General features: G+C 34.3%; 1 protein-coding gene across 6 annotated transcripts in view; it reads left to right on the forward strand.

The window, feature by feature from the left end:
- RAPGEF2 (Rap guanine nucleotide exchange factor 2) overlaps nucleotides 1–16,296 on the forward strand; it is a 215,562-nt gene that overhangs the window by 184,001 nt on the left and 15,265 nt on the right. For all 6 annotated transcript variants that reach the window (XM_054576101.1, XM_054576099.1, XM_054576102.1 and 3 more), the window contains 9 exons: nucleotides 4,213–4,365; nucleotides 4,613–4,777; nucleotides 6,957–7,064; nucleotides 7,160–7,363; nucleotides 7,467–7,575; nucleotides 8,251–8,497; nucleotides 12,322–12,479; nucleotides 13,093–13,333; nucleotides 15,298–15,681. In XM_054576101.1, coding sequence (XP_054432076.1) covers nucleotides 4,213–4,365; nucleotides 4,613–4,777; nucleotides 6,957–7,064; nucleotides 7,160–7,363; nucleotides 7,467–7,575; nucleotides 8,251–8,497; nucleotides 12,322–12,479; nucleotides 13,093–13,333; nucleotides 15,298–15,681 — 1,769 coding nt within the window. The remainder of the gene's footprint in view (nucleotides 1–4,212; nucleotides 4,366–4,612; nucleotides 4,778–6,956; nucleotides 7,065–7,159; nucleotides 7,364–7,466; nucleotides 7,576–8,250; nucleotides 8,498–12,321; nucleotides 12,480–13,092; nucleotides 13,334–15,297; nucleotides 15,682–16,296) is intronic.

The raw sequence follows: 16,296 nt of genomic DNA on the forward strand, positions 1-16,296 counted from the left end.
TTTCAGAATAATTGATAAATGTTACATGACTGAATATTACAGAACGCTTAAGTAATGTCAAATATACCAAATAACATTAATTATTTATCTGGGAGTCTGGGAAAGGGAGAGGAGGTGTTCATTAGGGAAGAAAGTGTCATCTCTTTACTGGATGAAGAATTGGTAGGAAGCCCTGAGTGATGGTCAGCAGGGTAGGCGTCAGAAGAAAACTCTGATTAAGACACCTAGACCTCCTATAGCTCCTTATCTGGAGTTCACAGATATACAAAGAGAAAGTCTCTTTCTTCTTCTTCACTTCATGCCAAGCCACTGTAAAAGGAACATGTTCAAGCAGGGGTTCCAAGAATCACTCCTGTACTTTCACAAACCCATCTGTCAGGCCTGACAAGGATGGAGAATGAAGTTAGACCATTTGATATAAATGCTTGTTTGGAATGGTATGTTCCTGTATTTCTGTTAAAAGGTGACAGATCTGTCAGAAAGTACAAATGTTAGATGATCCTCTTGTTGGGAGAAGTAAAGAACAAAGAGAATCATATTTTCATTCATCCATAAAATGGCCTTCATATGTTGCTCTCATTGTACTGAGTATGTTGTAGGCAATCGACAGGTATTGAAGGACATGAACAAAAATGGTGTTCTCTTTACCAAGAAGAACTTTGCTTAGGATTGGATCTTGTTTTCTTACATTTCAGTGGTTTCTGAAAACAAATACTGGGTTATGTTATGTCTAGTTGTACTTATGTTAAGCCTAAGGACACGGTAGTGAGTAGATTAAAATGAACATTTATTTCTGTTTGTTGGATCCCATGATATGTTCAAGGTTGTGTTTGCTCTAGATCCCTTCTCTGTGTGCTTCTCTTCCAGTTTCCTTTTTTTGGTGTCTATTCTTGTTCCCCTGTTTGGTTTGGAGGATGAGGGCAGGGCTAGGTGTAGACATCTTATGGTACCACGTGACTGGTAATGTTTTTCTGTTCCCTGTATGTGCCTCTTTCTTTTCTTTTCCCCTCTTTCTTTCCCTCTTTTTCCTTTTTTCTCTTCTCTCCAGCTCCTTTTTTCCTTTTCTACTGCCTATGTCTTAGGCCTGCCAATGACACCCCAGGCACTTCTTAGCCCAGCCCTCCACCCTTGAATGTGTGAACAATTAGGTATGAATTTCCTTTACAGACTGCAAAGCACCAGTGTAAGTGGATCTAACCTTTTAAGGTAAACCCATTCGATTCACCTGAGACCATGGGAGTTAATAATGCTTTGAATTTATGAAGTAGTTTTGGAGGAGAAAGCAGTTGCATGGATAAAATGAAAGTTGACTATTCTGTATTATGATTGAAGTTTAATTTTACTTCATTCTTTTATTTTCTGTTATTTTTCTTCTAAATATGAAATGGGATGTCATGTGCCCTCTGCCCCCCATCCCCGCCCCCCCCCCCAAAAAAAAAGCACTGTGACATAAACTGCCATTGCCCTTTTTATAAGGAAAATCTTGTTTGGATTTTTAATTTATATCGGAGTGCCAATATCATAACACATACTTTTTATGTGTTAATAGATGTCTGAAAGTATAAGCCTCACCAAAACAATTATGTATATAATTCAAAAACTTTCAACTGACTTCATTATACCAGTTAAAATTATATTTTACCTATGAATTTCTCACTAGATCTATAAACTTCTTAAAAATAAATAGGCTAATAAACATACAGATAAATGATTTCATCTACAGTTTCTTTTTATATATCAGCTCTGTATGGCCATGTTAGAAATTCAGTTTGGAGTTTATTTTTTCTTTTCCTTTTGGATGGTATTTCAGTTACTGAAGAAATGCCCAAACTTAGAAGCAGTGTTCTCTCTCACTCTCCTGCACGTGAATGAAGCTCATTTTTTACTGGCATTTGTCCTACAGCCATGAGGAACTTTCTTTAGGTGGAAGCCCAAAATGTTTATGTTTGTACAGAGACACCAAAAGAACCTGAGTCCTTCATAACATACGTGGTTCATTGAATCAGTCAGTGCTAAGCCACCCTTAGATTTGGATTTAATGCAAATGTGAATCCTTATGTATAAGTTTGAATCACATACTCTGATAGTTACAGACCAAAGCATATGGGATAAACTGGAGAATGTCATTTATATCTTTAAAGCAAAAAAAAGAAAGAAAAGCCCAAACTCTCTGTCTAGACATCAAGAATTTTAAATCAAACTTGTTCTAATTTCCTTATATTCTAAGTCAAGAAGATTCATTTTAGTATATTTCTCTTCTAAAAGCATTTTCTTTTCTCTGCCTGCTTACTCGTTTTAACTCAGGGATATATATTTTTAGGAGGTGAATGAGAAAAATGATGAAACTATGTTTTCTAAAGCTGAGTATAAGAAAGAACACCTAAGATTATTTAGTGATGGGGAATTTATCAACCCTATAAAAAGAAAAAAAAATATTTTTGAGACAAGAGACTAAGGACCACATATTTCAAAACATATATAATATTTATGCCTGTGGTTAACGTAATGGAAATGGGGTATTTAGGGAATGTTTAAAAATGAATTAAACCATGCATAATTATTTTTTTTAAAAACCTATATCCTTTGAATTTTAAGTTTTCGATTCTAAACCCTTAATAGAAAAATTAATGATATTTATATCACCCAACCCAGTGGAAGAAATATTGTAATATGCTATTTCTCAAGTGTGAACTGCTCCTGCTAGTTTTGTTAAAAAAAAAAACAACGAAGCCCAAAAACTTTATTGGTTATGAAATAAATATGGAAAATATCAAAGTGTATTAAAAATTAGAAGTTATAATTTTTATTGCTCAGAGAGAATACTTATTAACACTTTGTTGTATTTCCTTCCAAGGTTTTGCTACGCATACACAATTTTTTAAAATTAGCAAGCATGTAGTTGTGAGACATTGGGCAGATTAGTATGCTGTTGTTACAGCTGTGTCCTCATCTGTGCAGTGGGGATAATGTGAGGCCCTTCTTTATGGGATGATTTGGAGGGTAAATTGAGAAAGTTCTGACCCATGGACATGAACAAAGATGTGGGGATTGACTCTGGGAGCAGGGGGTGGGCTTGGGTGGAGGAATGCAAAGGGGGAAAAATTGGGACCACCGTAATTAATTAATTAATTAATTAATTAGGCCTGTGGGGTTACTGCAATATGCTAATGATGATGATGTCATTATAAGTATTACCCTATCTTATTTTTCACATTTAAAAAATATTTAATGTAATATCATGAACATTAAGGAAGAACTCTAAATGTCCTATGAAAATATGATTTTGGATGGATGTTTCATAATTTATATATGCTGTAATATAACCATCCCCTGTTTTTCATCTTTTCACATAAAAAGAGAAAATCTCCATGCTTTTTATTCCCAAATGATTTCTTAAATATGAATAAACCACTCAAAATTCAGAGGCAACAATGGCCTTTGGTTAATTTGTGTAGTAAGTGATTTCTATAATTCATTCTTAACCTTCTTTAAAACTGCTATAAGAAATATAATTAAGTGGTTTGCCCCAAGCCCTGAAATTATTTATATTTGGAATCCTGGAGGAGTAATGGCTTGATGTGTATATTATTGTCAAACTTTTCTTGAAGAGCAAGGGTCACCCTCAGTACCAGTTATAAGGAATAATGGTTTGAGTTTAACAAGTATATGGCTTGTTTTGTGGACCTTTTTTTGAACAGACTTTCTAAAATGATTTTTTTATCAATATCATTAGCAAATTTCTAATATCTACTCCATGTATCCATGGAATTTCAGTGTCTTTTATTAAAACTATTTTTATTTTAAAATGTTGCTTTATAAATTTTTTAAAACTTTTAAAATCCAATAAATGATAATAATGTTTTTATATCTGTCCTCTTAGGATTCCACTCCCCTAGAATAATGTTTTTTAATTGTCAGAGAAGATGCATGAGAAAGGACTCTCCTAATTTTATCACCTGATTTTTTTTTTTAAATTGTTAGGATTTTTAATATAAGTATAAATATTCTAAAAAATGAAACTTTTTTTGATTAAGGAAGAAATACATTAAAAAGTAGAGAATTATGATTAAGGTTCATTATTGCGCTCATTAGAAAGTATGGGAAAGACATAGAAAAATGTCAGAGTTAAATAATTAAAACACTGAATTATTAGTACTGCTAGGTCTCTTGCAAGTACTTTATCATTAACATGTGACTTATATTTTATTCCAGTTTGTCTGCATAGCCCAGCAAGATTATTGTCGTATTCTCAACCAAGTAGAAAAGAACATGCAAAAAGTGGAGGAGGAAGGAGAAATTGTTATGGTGAAAGAACACCGAGAACTTGATCGAACAGGAACAAGAAAGGGGCACATCGTTATCAAGGTAAGACAAACATAGCACTGTTTTTTTGGAAGTAGCAATTATGACAACTCTAGATTCCCTCACCCCATTTTTAGGCATGATTTCCCTGAAAAGTTATCAGTTGTAAAAAATATGTGATGAACAGTAGTTTTACTAATTATTATTTATATATCGCTACCCAGTTCATCTTACGTTGAAGATTTGAAATCAGGGTACTACATAAATGCTATTTATGCAGAATAGTGATTGAACCTTTTAATTGTTACAGGGCACCTCAGAAAGATTAACAATGCATTTGGTGGAAGAGCATTCGGTGGTGGATCCAACATTCATAGAAGACTTCCTGTTGACCTATAGGACTTTTCTTTCTAGCCCAATGGAAGTGGGCAAAAAGTTATTGGAGTGGTTTAATGACCCGAGCCTCAGGGATAAGGTTGGAAAGTATATTCTAGTTTGACTTTTAAATATGAAATATTCAGACATAAACTTAAAATACTTTAATATATGTGTATTTTTCATGCCAATTATGTTCAAATTATTTTAATGGAATAAGAGAGTGTACTTTTTAAGTAAAAGTGATTCAAATGTTAGTTCTTGTTAAAGGTTTCTGGGTTCAGTCCTAGAAATGTCTCTTTTTTTAATGCAAAGTTTAGTAAATTGGCCAACAAATGTTTACATTTTAGTTTTATTGGGAATGTGTTGAAAGACAACCCCCAAACATCTGGGTTCCATAGGAATCTGCATTCTCTAGTTCAATAAATAGTCAATGTCACCAGATAAAAGTTACGATTTTAAAATTAGCGCCATAACAGCATTTCACTACAACCATTGCTGGCCGGTAGGTCCCAGTAATATAATTTTAAACAGACCTCTTTAGCAGCTCTTGAGAGCTGTGTAAAGGCTAGACTGGGTGATAAACTACATAGCCTTATGAGGTTTGAGAGTTAGTCATAGTCTGTTTTCATTTCCCTTTTCCATATGAAGTCTGATTTACATGAGACAGACTTGGGAGAGGCAGGGCAGGAAAATCCAGAGCAGGAGACTAAGTGAAAATCTCCAAGCTCTAGTGCTGGTCCTGCCACTAACTAGTTCCATGGCCATAGAGAAATCATTTAGACAGTATTGCTCTTCAGTTCATAATCTGAAAGTCTCAAACCCGGAAGATCTCAGCCGAGGTCTTTAGCCATAAATACTTGATTTGAGTATTGCCTCTGCCACATACCTTAGGTGCCTTTTGACCCTCCTGACACTCATTTATTTACTTGTAAAATGAATGCTCAACATCCTTTTGGGACTGTTGTGAAAATGAATAATAGAAGTAAAGTTCTTTATGTAGTGCCTGGCTCAGAGCCAGCACTTGTTGTTTGCCGTTGGTGGTAGCTGGTGGTTTTTAATTTATGATTTATGAATCTTGTTTTTCTAATGTGTAATATGGCTAATAGACATTTAAGTTACCTTCTCAGTTGCACAATTTTAATTGTATGTAAAGGTCAAGTGTTAGAGTTTTTAGGGAGATCATTTTATACATTTCCTAAACTTGAAAAACTGGGCAATAGCGAGAAGAAATGACATAAAATTAATACAAATATCAAGATCTGGCTCCTGAGTGATTAGTCAGGCTTAGACTATAATTTGTCACAGTCTATTAGCTATAAACAGTATTTTAAACTATAGTTAAATGTTAACTTTTTATCATCATTTCTATTTCTTTACTGCTAGAATAGTGTGCTTAATTTTCTCATTTTAAGGGGTTAATTAATGTTTGATAACTATTTTATGGAAAAGTTATATTATTCAAATTCATAAAACTAAACTCATAGAAAACAAGTATTTTTCTATTTACAGATGCAATTATACTCACTTCATTTAGTAAAATTTTATTGAGAATTTACTTTATACCAGGCATTTTTAACCATGAAGGATGCTCTTAGAACATAACATAAAGATGTTGTACTCATGGAACTTATAGTCTAATGTCTATCACACAGTTCTTGCTGGGTACAAAAAAAAAAAAAAGAAAATTCGATAACTGTGAGTGTATATATTAGCCTCTATGAAGGTGTAGGGCTGTGTGAAAAATACATGTGTAGGGTGTTCATTTTTCTTGAAGAAATGTAGGTGTTGAAAGCTTTTTAAATCTTATTGTTAGCAAATATTATGTAACTGCCAATTAGCTCCTTCTTTTTATAACTTGTTTCCTCGTAGATCTTTCTGGGCTTACTACTATTCTTTTCTTTTGTGTATTCTGCCCTCTATTTTTATTGTTTTTTAGATTTCTGTCTTCTTTGTCTTGTGTACATTTATTTTGATTTCATTATAGCTTTGTTTTTATTGTGACCTGTTTCAAATATATTTTGACAGTAAGTTCATTACCATCCTTCACAGATTCAAAACGCTTCTTGGCAAAACAATGTAAAGTCAATATTCAAAATATATATATAGAGAGAGAGAGAGAATTTATTTTTTGGGGGGATGAGAGTTTTTGTACTCAGTATATTTTCTTGTTCATTGTTCCTAGGTAAGCTGTTAAGTATCTTATTTGAAATCACTTTAATTGAAAATTTTTAGCACTACATTTTTAGAAAACTTACTGAAAACAATTAATTTTTCAGGTTACACGGGTAGTATTATTGTGGGTAAATAATCACTTCAATGACTTTGAAGGAGATCCTGCGATGACTCGATTTCTAGAAGAATTTGAAAATAACCTGGAAAGAGAGGTAAATAGTTGTGATTGTTTTTTTTTTTAAATCATCATCTATAAGTTCATTTTATTCGGCCTGTCTTTGAAACGGCTCTTTCTGAACTCTTATAGAAAATGGGTGGACATCTAAGGCTGTTAAACATTGCCTGTGCAGCTAAAGCAAAAAGAAGACTAATGACATTAACAAAACCATCCCGAGAAGCTCCTTTGCCTTTTATCTTACTTGGAGGCTCAGAGAAGGGATTTGGAATTTTTGTGGACAGTGTCGATTCAGGTAGCAAAGCAACTGAAGCAGGCTTGAAACGAGGGGATCAGGTATGGTAGTTCTAAATCCAGACTTCAAGGGTGAATATCGGTGTCTTTTTTTTCCCTTCAGTCAATGGGGATGTTGAAATTAATTTTATAATTTTATTTGTAGATATTAGAAGTAAATGGTCAAAACTTTGAAAATATTCAGCTGTCAAAAGCCATGGAAATTCTTAGAAATAACACACATTTATCTATCACTGTGAAAACCAATTTATTTGGTAAGTGTTTTTGCATACTTTTAAAAAAGATTTTATTTATTTATTTTTAGAGAGAAAGGAAGGGAGGGAGAAAGAGAGGGAGAGAAACATCGATTGGTTATCTCTCACATGGACACCAACTGGGGGCCCGCCTGCAACCCAGGCATGTGCCCTGACAGGGAATTGAACCAGCGATCTCTTACCTTGCAGGGTGACGCCCAGCCAACTGAGCCATTCCTGCCAGGACTTTGCATACTTTTATTTTTCTTCTTTTAGTCATCTTACATTTATGTCTTAATCATTAAAAAGTCATATTTCAAACATAAGAATAAAAATATTTATAGTGAAGTGCATAGATATTTAATTATCTCAGTATGTAATTAGATCTAAATCAGGATCTACTGATGTGAGGACCATAAAAATTTATGTTTTATCGATGTTTTTATTCATAAATGTTTAAAATACCTATACATTTAAAAAACATACTATTTTAACTTACGCTGAGTGGAAATGATAGAGCAACGTTGTAAAGGAGATTCTTGTTGTCATTCATTCATTGGAGTGGTGTTTTCCTACAGCATTACAGTTTTGATAGCTGAAGACTATATTTCTCATCTATTTCCAAGTTCTACATTTGCCTTTGAATTATTCAGATTTCTTATAATGGGTATTTTGTGGTGTTTATTTCTATTTTAGTATTTAAAGAACTTCTAACAAGATTGTCAGAAGAGAAAAGAAATGGTGCCCCTCACCTTCCTAAAATAGGAGACATCAAAAAGGCCAGTCGCTACTCCATTCCAGATCTTGCTGTAGATGTAGAACAGGTGATAGGACTTGAAAAAGTAAATAAAAAAAGTAAAGCCAACACTGTTGGAGGAAGGAACAAGCTAAAGAAGATACTTGACAAGACTCGGATCAGTATCTTGCCACAGAAACCATATAAGTAAGTGTCTGTGTAAATTTTGTGTACATTTTTTGTGTGTGTTTTAAGTATGTAATTAGATCTAATTGTTACATATGCAACAGTAATGATGTAATTAGTATTCACATGACTCTATAAAAGGTTTTAAGTTTTTACACCTGAACTATCTTAGAAGAAGTATGAAACAATAAAGTTTGTTTTAATCCTGTTTTTGCTACTTATCTGCCCATCCCAATCTACAGTAAAGAGAGTTTAGCACTTCTTCATTTGAACTATTTTTTTATTTCTCATTTAGACTTTAAAAAAATAATGTTGTGATTGCTCCTGTCTTCCCTATGTTTGGGAGGTGTTTTTACTACTGTTTCTTTGTTTCTGGGTATCTTCTCTACCATCAGCATCTGCTCTTTGCCAGTCAAATCATGGCTACTTTCTGTTGCTACTGTTCATCTTTGCCATTCTCTTTTTTCCATTTCTGCTTTCAGTTCATTCTTTAATGGTTGCCAATATATCAGCAACCAGACATAGCTCTCCTTTTCTTCCTCCCAGTGGGCTCCAGAGTCATAATGTCAGGTGTGTCTGGAATCTCTTGGCTGTTTATCCATGCCAGGAGCTCAGACTAGACAAAGTTGTTGTTGTCACATATTTTCAGATTTGCTTATTTGCTTGGTTATTTCTTATTTTAGTTTCTTCTGAGTCTAAGGATGTTTTATGAAACTCAATTATCACCAATCAAAAAATTTTAATGTTACACAACAGGGATGCACCAAATTTATTATGTTCCTCAAACTGCACTGTTGTAAGAGATAAGTTGAAAACATGTTATTTTCTTTCATGGATAATTGAATGGGTCTTATAAAGGAGCAGTAGATATAAATGTGTAGGGCTATGTCAAGCATTTCTATTTTTAAATACTATTTTAGATAAAATTTTCATCCACACAGAGAGATATGGTCAAATATACTACTGATGGGTTGAGCATCAGCTTGTGTTGTCCTCATTGAGTTATAATGATTGGTGTTTTTGATATAGCTACAAAAGACTTCTACAGCAGAGTCTTAAGGATAAGCAATGAGTGGGATGGTTTTATTTATAGACTTGAGAGTATATTGATATTGAGTAAATTTCCGAAGGGCCATGGATTAGGTCTGCTGACATTACAGAAGAAAATTGATTTTGAAAGTGACCTTCTTAATTAAAAACAAAAACAAAAAAAACCCTTATTTTTAAATAGGTTTTTAAAAATGTACTTAAATGTAGATTTATTAGGAGCACACTAACAATAAAAGATCTCAAAGTAATGTTAGATCATGAGTTAATAATGGACCTTAAAAAAAAAGTCAAAAGTTAACATGACCCTGGCAAGTATTAATAGAAATGTGACATGTCAGAGCTGGGATGTAATCCATTCACAGTACAGGGTGTTGGCTGGTACACAGTATGAGAATACTATGTATTATTTTGTTACATGTGTATTTAGAAAGATATTCAAAAGCTAGAGAAAGGGAAAGCAAGGCAATTAGATGTGTTGAATTTAGCACACTGAGGAAGACTCTTTGAGAAAAAATGTATGAATCATTTATGTATTTTATTATGTAAAATTATTTTCTATAATTCATATTGTAATACAATTAAAAGGAAAAATAATTATATCTAAAAGAAGGCTCAGTAAAATATAGGATCTAGATATCGGTATGATAGACTTAATGCTGGTTGCTATTTAAACATTTCTCTCCTAGAAATCAGCATATGTTTATGAAGATTTTCTCCCTTCCTTCCTTCCTTCCTTCCCTCCTTCCTTCCCTCCTTCCTTCCTTCCTTCCTTCCTTCCTTCCTTCCTTCCTTCCTTCCTTCCTTCCTTCCTTCCTTCCTTCCTTCCTTCCTTCCTTCCTTCCCTCCCTCCCTCCCTTCCCTCTTCTCTTTTCTTTTCTTTCTCAAAGACACTGAACTACTCAATTAGAGAAATCTAGATATACTGTTTTGTTTAGTTTCTCCCCTCTTGCTCCCAAACATTATCAGTAAGCTAAGATGCCAAGTGATGGCAGACTGCCAGGGAGAGGAATGGTAGAATGATATAAATAGAGGGGGGGAAAGAAAGGGATAAGGCAAGAGGACTGTAGGATTTAGGTCTGCGTGTGAAGTAATTAGAGATACGGATGAACCCAGAGGAAAGAGGGAGTGTAAGTCAATAGACTACAGTCAACAAAGGCCAAAAGACCACTTTGAGTAATAATGAGAGAGCTGGAAACGTTGAAAAATAAGAGGATGTGTTCAGAAGCAGACATTTCTGAATTGTCTTGAATATAAAGTAGTTTCAATCTGAGACATCCCCATGTCTGTGGATAACAGATATTGGTGAGAGAAGGTAGTTAGATCGTGTTAGGTGTTAAAATGTTGCAGAGAAACAATCCTTAGGAAGGCAGCCTTTCTGGGTATGCCTGAAGTATACTAGTGTTTATAGCCCTTTGTGACAGGAGTGGCCTAGTCAGCCATATCTTTGGCCCATAGTAATGTCTCCAGTCATGTGTTACATCTACTGTTTTTGGCAGCGAAGCCTGGTTTATATGGTTGAATAATAAAATTCAACTAACTGCATGAATGTTTGCATGTTTCCGAGAACATTAATACTTTTAGTCTTTATAGGCCTGCCTCGATGTACTTAAATGGAAATTCAGTTTGAGAGAACTTCCACTAAAATTATCTTTAATTTTTGTTTTTAACAGAAAGCTCTTGACCTTGCTTATTTACCTTTATAATTTCTATTTCACACAAAAAAATGAGAGAATGTTGCTAGATCTCTTTTTTATCATAGCCGTTAAAAATAATTGGTATTATGGTCAAGCTCTAATGTCTGAAAACCTAATTGATGCCAAATGCCTTAATTTTATTTATAACATTCCAACCTTAGCATAATTTTCTTTCTTCTTATTTCAAGGCATTTATAGAAACTAGACAGAGCTCTAACCATTTACTTATGATCTAGTTGTTTTTTGTGTGTGTATGTGTAGTGTTTTATTTTGATGTTTTGAAGACCTTTCAAATCTAGAAATCATTTGTATTATTAAATCATGTTTTAAATCTTGTTTCAAGAGTTGTCCATAGTAACAAGCTTTTTATAAATGGAAATGAGTTTGTAGCTATCCATAATAAGTAGTATTTTTCTGGAAACAAATATATAACCAGAAAATTTGAGTAGAGAATTAAAAGTGAGTCATTGGATTGCGATTGCTGCTTCTTAAATGCTAAGAAGTGTCACCAGGCACCACTGCTTTTTCATGTTCTGTGTATTAAGAAATAATGTCTGTATCAGGGTTTATTTACATTTGACTCCATAATGGTATCATTTATTTCTCTGAAACATCAGGGAATGAAATTGGGACAGTTTGGATTTTCTCCCTCTATTCATTTTACTCAGTCTTTTCCATTTCTTAAAGATTAGATTGTAAAACAATTGATCATTCTGATGCAGATGCCATCAGTTGAGTGAGAACTAAATGTGTTCTTTTTAATGTGCTTTTAAAAAAATCTGTTTCCATTGGAAACGAGAGCTTACCTTTTCTTGAATATATTTCTGTACTGAGAAACTACTGATATTTGTTATGATTTGTCTTACTAAAAAGACATAAGTTTCAGAGGAACTCACTATGCACTTAAGAAAAACCAAAATGAGCGGGGTACACTTAAGCAGTAGTTACTTTTGCCATTTTCAAGCAGATTCATCAACGTTTTTATGTTAACTGCATGTTTAATGAAATATGATTTATTTATGGTTTGTGTCTATTACATATTGATAAGTTAAACTTCCTAACTTATTGATTACTTCTTTTCTAATTTTTCTCTTTGTTCAGTGATATTGGGATTGGTCAGTCTCAAGATGACAGCATCGTAGGATTGAGGCAGACAAAGCACATCCCGACCGCATTACCCGTCAGCGGAACATTATCCTCCAGTAACCCCGACTTACTGCAGTCGCATCATCGCATTTTAGACTTCAGCACTACCCCTGGTGAGACTCCCCTCGCCTCTTTTGTTTTATTGTAATAATCCCATTCCTTCTGACGTGTAATGCTAATGCTGTATGTATCTCTCTTGCTTTGTCATGGATTTATCAGATGCTCAGAATCAGGTTAAATGTTAAAACAATTGGAAGCAGCTCTTTTTTATTCTTCAGACTATTTTGATATGGCCGTGGGCAAATTAATCTCTCTGAGCTTGTCTTCTGTTTCATAAAATGAAGATAATACATACCATGCAGGCGTTACTAGATTATATTATAGAATAAAAGGCCTGTTTTAGGTCAGCATAATGGGCTTTTCAATAGAGTAAAGATGAACTTTAGATTTAATTTTTTTTTACTTTTTGCTACTAACCTAAAAATCGTGTTCAGCTGTGTCTGATGTGTTTGCATTTTTCTGTAGCTCTTTTATTTATATGTAGAGGAAAATGTGTTCTTGCAGATTATCAGCATGTTGACTGACTATATCTTTGAAGAAGAAGGAGCTATATCAAGGGAGAGGTGAACTTTTAGCAATATCTTTATTAAGGAGGGCTTTTTTTTTCCCAGGTTGCTTAACTTAATTATATACTCTCTGCTTACGTATGGCTTTTCTCTCTCCCAGACTTGCCAGATCAAGTATTAAGGGTTTTTAAGGCTGATCAGCAAAGCCGATACATCATGATCAGTAAGGACACCACAGCGAAGGAAGTGGTCATTCAGGCCATCAGGGAGTTTGCTGTGACTGCCACTCCAGACCAGTATTCACTATGTGAGGTCTCTGTCACACCTGAGGGAGTGATCAAACAAAGAAGGCTTCCAGACCAGCTTTCCAAACTTGCTGATAGAATACAACTGAGTGGAAGGTATATAGTATCTGTGTTTTTGGATTTGATAACTGCTCCCTGCTGCCCCCTGCTTAAACCCACATCAAAATCTAAGAGATGAACACTTTCAAAGGGTTTTTTAAATGAGTAAGTACCCCCTTCACCAAGAAATGCTTTATGAAAGTGAATGCACGTGGTAAATGTTGACCCTCACAAGGATCTCTGAAGCACTTGTTCAGAACAAGGGCACTGTGACCTGAACGTTGTGGCTGCCCTCCAGTGTGCACACAGTAACTTCTCATGCTCAATCTCTAGAACAGTGGGCGGGCAGAGTGTAAAGAAAGCCTGACAAAAGGTCACAGATGCTCTCTTCCTGGAAACGTACATCCACAAACACACTTTCCACTACTAATCTACTGTTGTTTGCTCCTACCTACCTAACTCTTCTAGGAACTCTATTTGTTTAGGTAGCGGTGTCTATGGCAATATAATTGGCTGATGCTGCCTATTGTATGTTATACTGTGAAAAACATTTCTTAACTATGGAACCAAATTTTAGTTGTTAAAAAGCTTAGTCCCCCTATTGCATAAGTCCTTATATAACATGTGTAACTTGCAAGAAAACATTATGCTTGATTTTGTCAGTCTCTTGAATGGCATTGCCATTGATAGAAATATGGAATTTGTATTCTCTAAGCACAGATGAACACAATGAGCGTTGAAAAAGTAGTTAAAGTTTAAACTAGATTCTGCACTGACTGAAAATTAAGTAGTTCCAAAAAAAATTTTGTTCTTATACTCACCATATGGAGTGTTTCATTCTACTTGAATTTTTCATTATATATGTCCAAACCATGATAGGATTCATTCAAATGTGTTTTGTTTCTATCACCTATAACTTTTTACTCTTCTTCACTTTTACTTTATTTCTGACCTTGCCACTAGCAGGTAGTGTTGTTTTAGGAAGTTGGTTTTTCTCATCATTTCAATGTATGTTAACATACCTGTAACCATGAAGGAATTCTGGAAATGCTCTCTGAGGTATAGATTCATGATTCACATTCATTCAAGAAATATAGATGGGTATGTGCCATCGGCTTCATCCGTAACCAAAACTGAGAACATTAAATCTGAGCATGTCAGTAGCCCAAGATAAGTGTCTTCTGTCATGTTTGCCTTGGAGAACTATGTAAAAGGCCAGTTTGACAGACCTCCCCTGTGCTCACCCTATTTCTTCTTTTATGAAATTTGGCTTAGGGAAAGCATCCTTTTAAAAAAAGTCACAAGGCAGACATCTGGATTCTATTTTCAACAAGTTGCTTACAAAGAGAAAGGAGCACTGTCTCCGTGTTCCCGTCCCTGCAAATGGTATTGACTAGTTGTTAATCTTTGGTATCCTCCGTTTCCTCATATAAAAAGTAGGAATCATATCTTCCCCACTTACTTGTAGCATTTTTGTGACAATCAGGTATTTAAGAGTTAAGATCTGTTTTAGTTTTGTTCTATTCATAGGATCAAATAGGGGGAAATAGTGTATAGATTTTTTTTGGTATTTGAATAAGTAAACAAACTGGGATTGATCCAATTTGAACCTATCAACAACCATAGATTTCTCTCTGAGAGAATAGAATGCTGACCTCTCTGATCTTCCTGCTTCCTCCTTAGAGCCTATTGCTTTGTTTAACATGAAAATTTTAGTTTAGCTATTTTCTGTCATTTTTAGCAAAAAGTAAAATAATGTAGAAATCAGGGAAGGGCAAGAGAAAAAAGCAATTACAACTGGTGCACGTGAAATTCCATATGCTGTGTTAGTTTTCATCAATGACTGCTGGATAGGTGGTTCTGTTATCTGGTGACTTAGACAGCTACATTCTCATAGTCAAAAAGAATTCTTCCATCATTTGACTTAATGTTCTCTCAAACATTCTATAAAAAATAGCAGTTTCCTTTCAAGGAATATCATGAGACTGTTGCTTAGGCTCTGAATTGTGTGTTTTCCATAGATATTACTTGAAGAACAACATGGAAACAGAAACCCTTTGTTCAGATGAAGATGCTCAGGAGTTGTTGAGAGAGAGTCAGATTTCTCTACTGCAGCTCAGTACTGTTGAAGTTGCCACCCAACTCTCTATGCGAAATTTTGAACTCTTCCGCAACATTGAACCTACTGAATATATAGATGATTTATTTAAACTGAAATCAAAAACCAGCTGTGCCAACCTGAAGAAATTTGAAGAAGTCATTAACCAGGAAACATTTTGGGTAGCATCTGAAATTCTGAGAGAGACAAACCAGCTGAAGAGGATGAAGATCATTAAGCATTTCATCAAGATAGCGCTGCACTGTAGGGAATGCAAGAATTTTAACTCAATGTTTGCAATCATCAGGTAAGACAGCATATTTGTTATAAGAGTCAATTCAGTTTGTAGGTTAAAAATACATATCAATCCAGGAACACCATATAATTTTTATAAGTATAGCCATTTTAATTGAGTCACACTGAACAATTCTTTTCCTCTGAGTCCTGATCTTAACTTTAATTTAAAATCTCTTATGTGCTGATTTGGAGCCCAGAAAATCTATATTCACTGCTTTTTATTTCTTAGCTATGTAATCTTGGGAAAATTATTTGAACTCAGAATATCAGTTTATTTTTCTGTAAAATAGCAGTTTGCCAAAGAGCTATGGAGCAGATTAAATGATATACAGTAGTCCCCATTATCTTTGGAATATGTTCCAAGACCCCCAGTGGATGCCTGAAACCATGGCTAGTACTGAACCCTGTTTTTTTCCTATTTGTTTATACCAATGATAAAGTTCAGTTTACACATTAGGCACAGTAAGAGATTAACAATAATAACTGATAATAAAACAGAACAATTATAATAACACACTATAATAAAAGTTACCTGAATGGTTTTGAGACCACTATTAAGTAAAATAAGTGTTACGTAACACAAGCACTGCGAAACTGCAACAGCTGATCTGATAACCCAGGTGGC

The sequence above is a fragment of the Pteronotus mesoamericanus genome, unplaced genomic scaffold (assembly GCF_021234165.1).
Source record: "Pteronotus mesoamericanus isolate MK-2021 breed Mesoamerican mustached bat unplaced genomic scaffold, CSHL_Meso_final contig_32, whole genome shotgun sequence".
Lineage (NCBI taxonomy): Eukaryota > Metazoa > Chordata > Mammalia > Chiroptera > Mormoopidae > Pteronotus > Pteronotus mesoamericanus.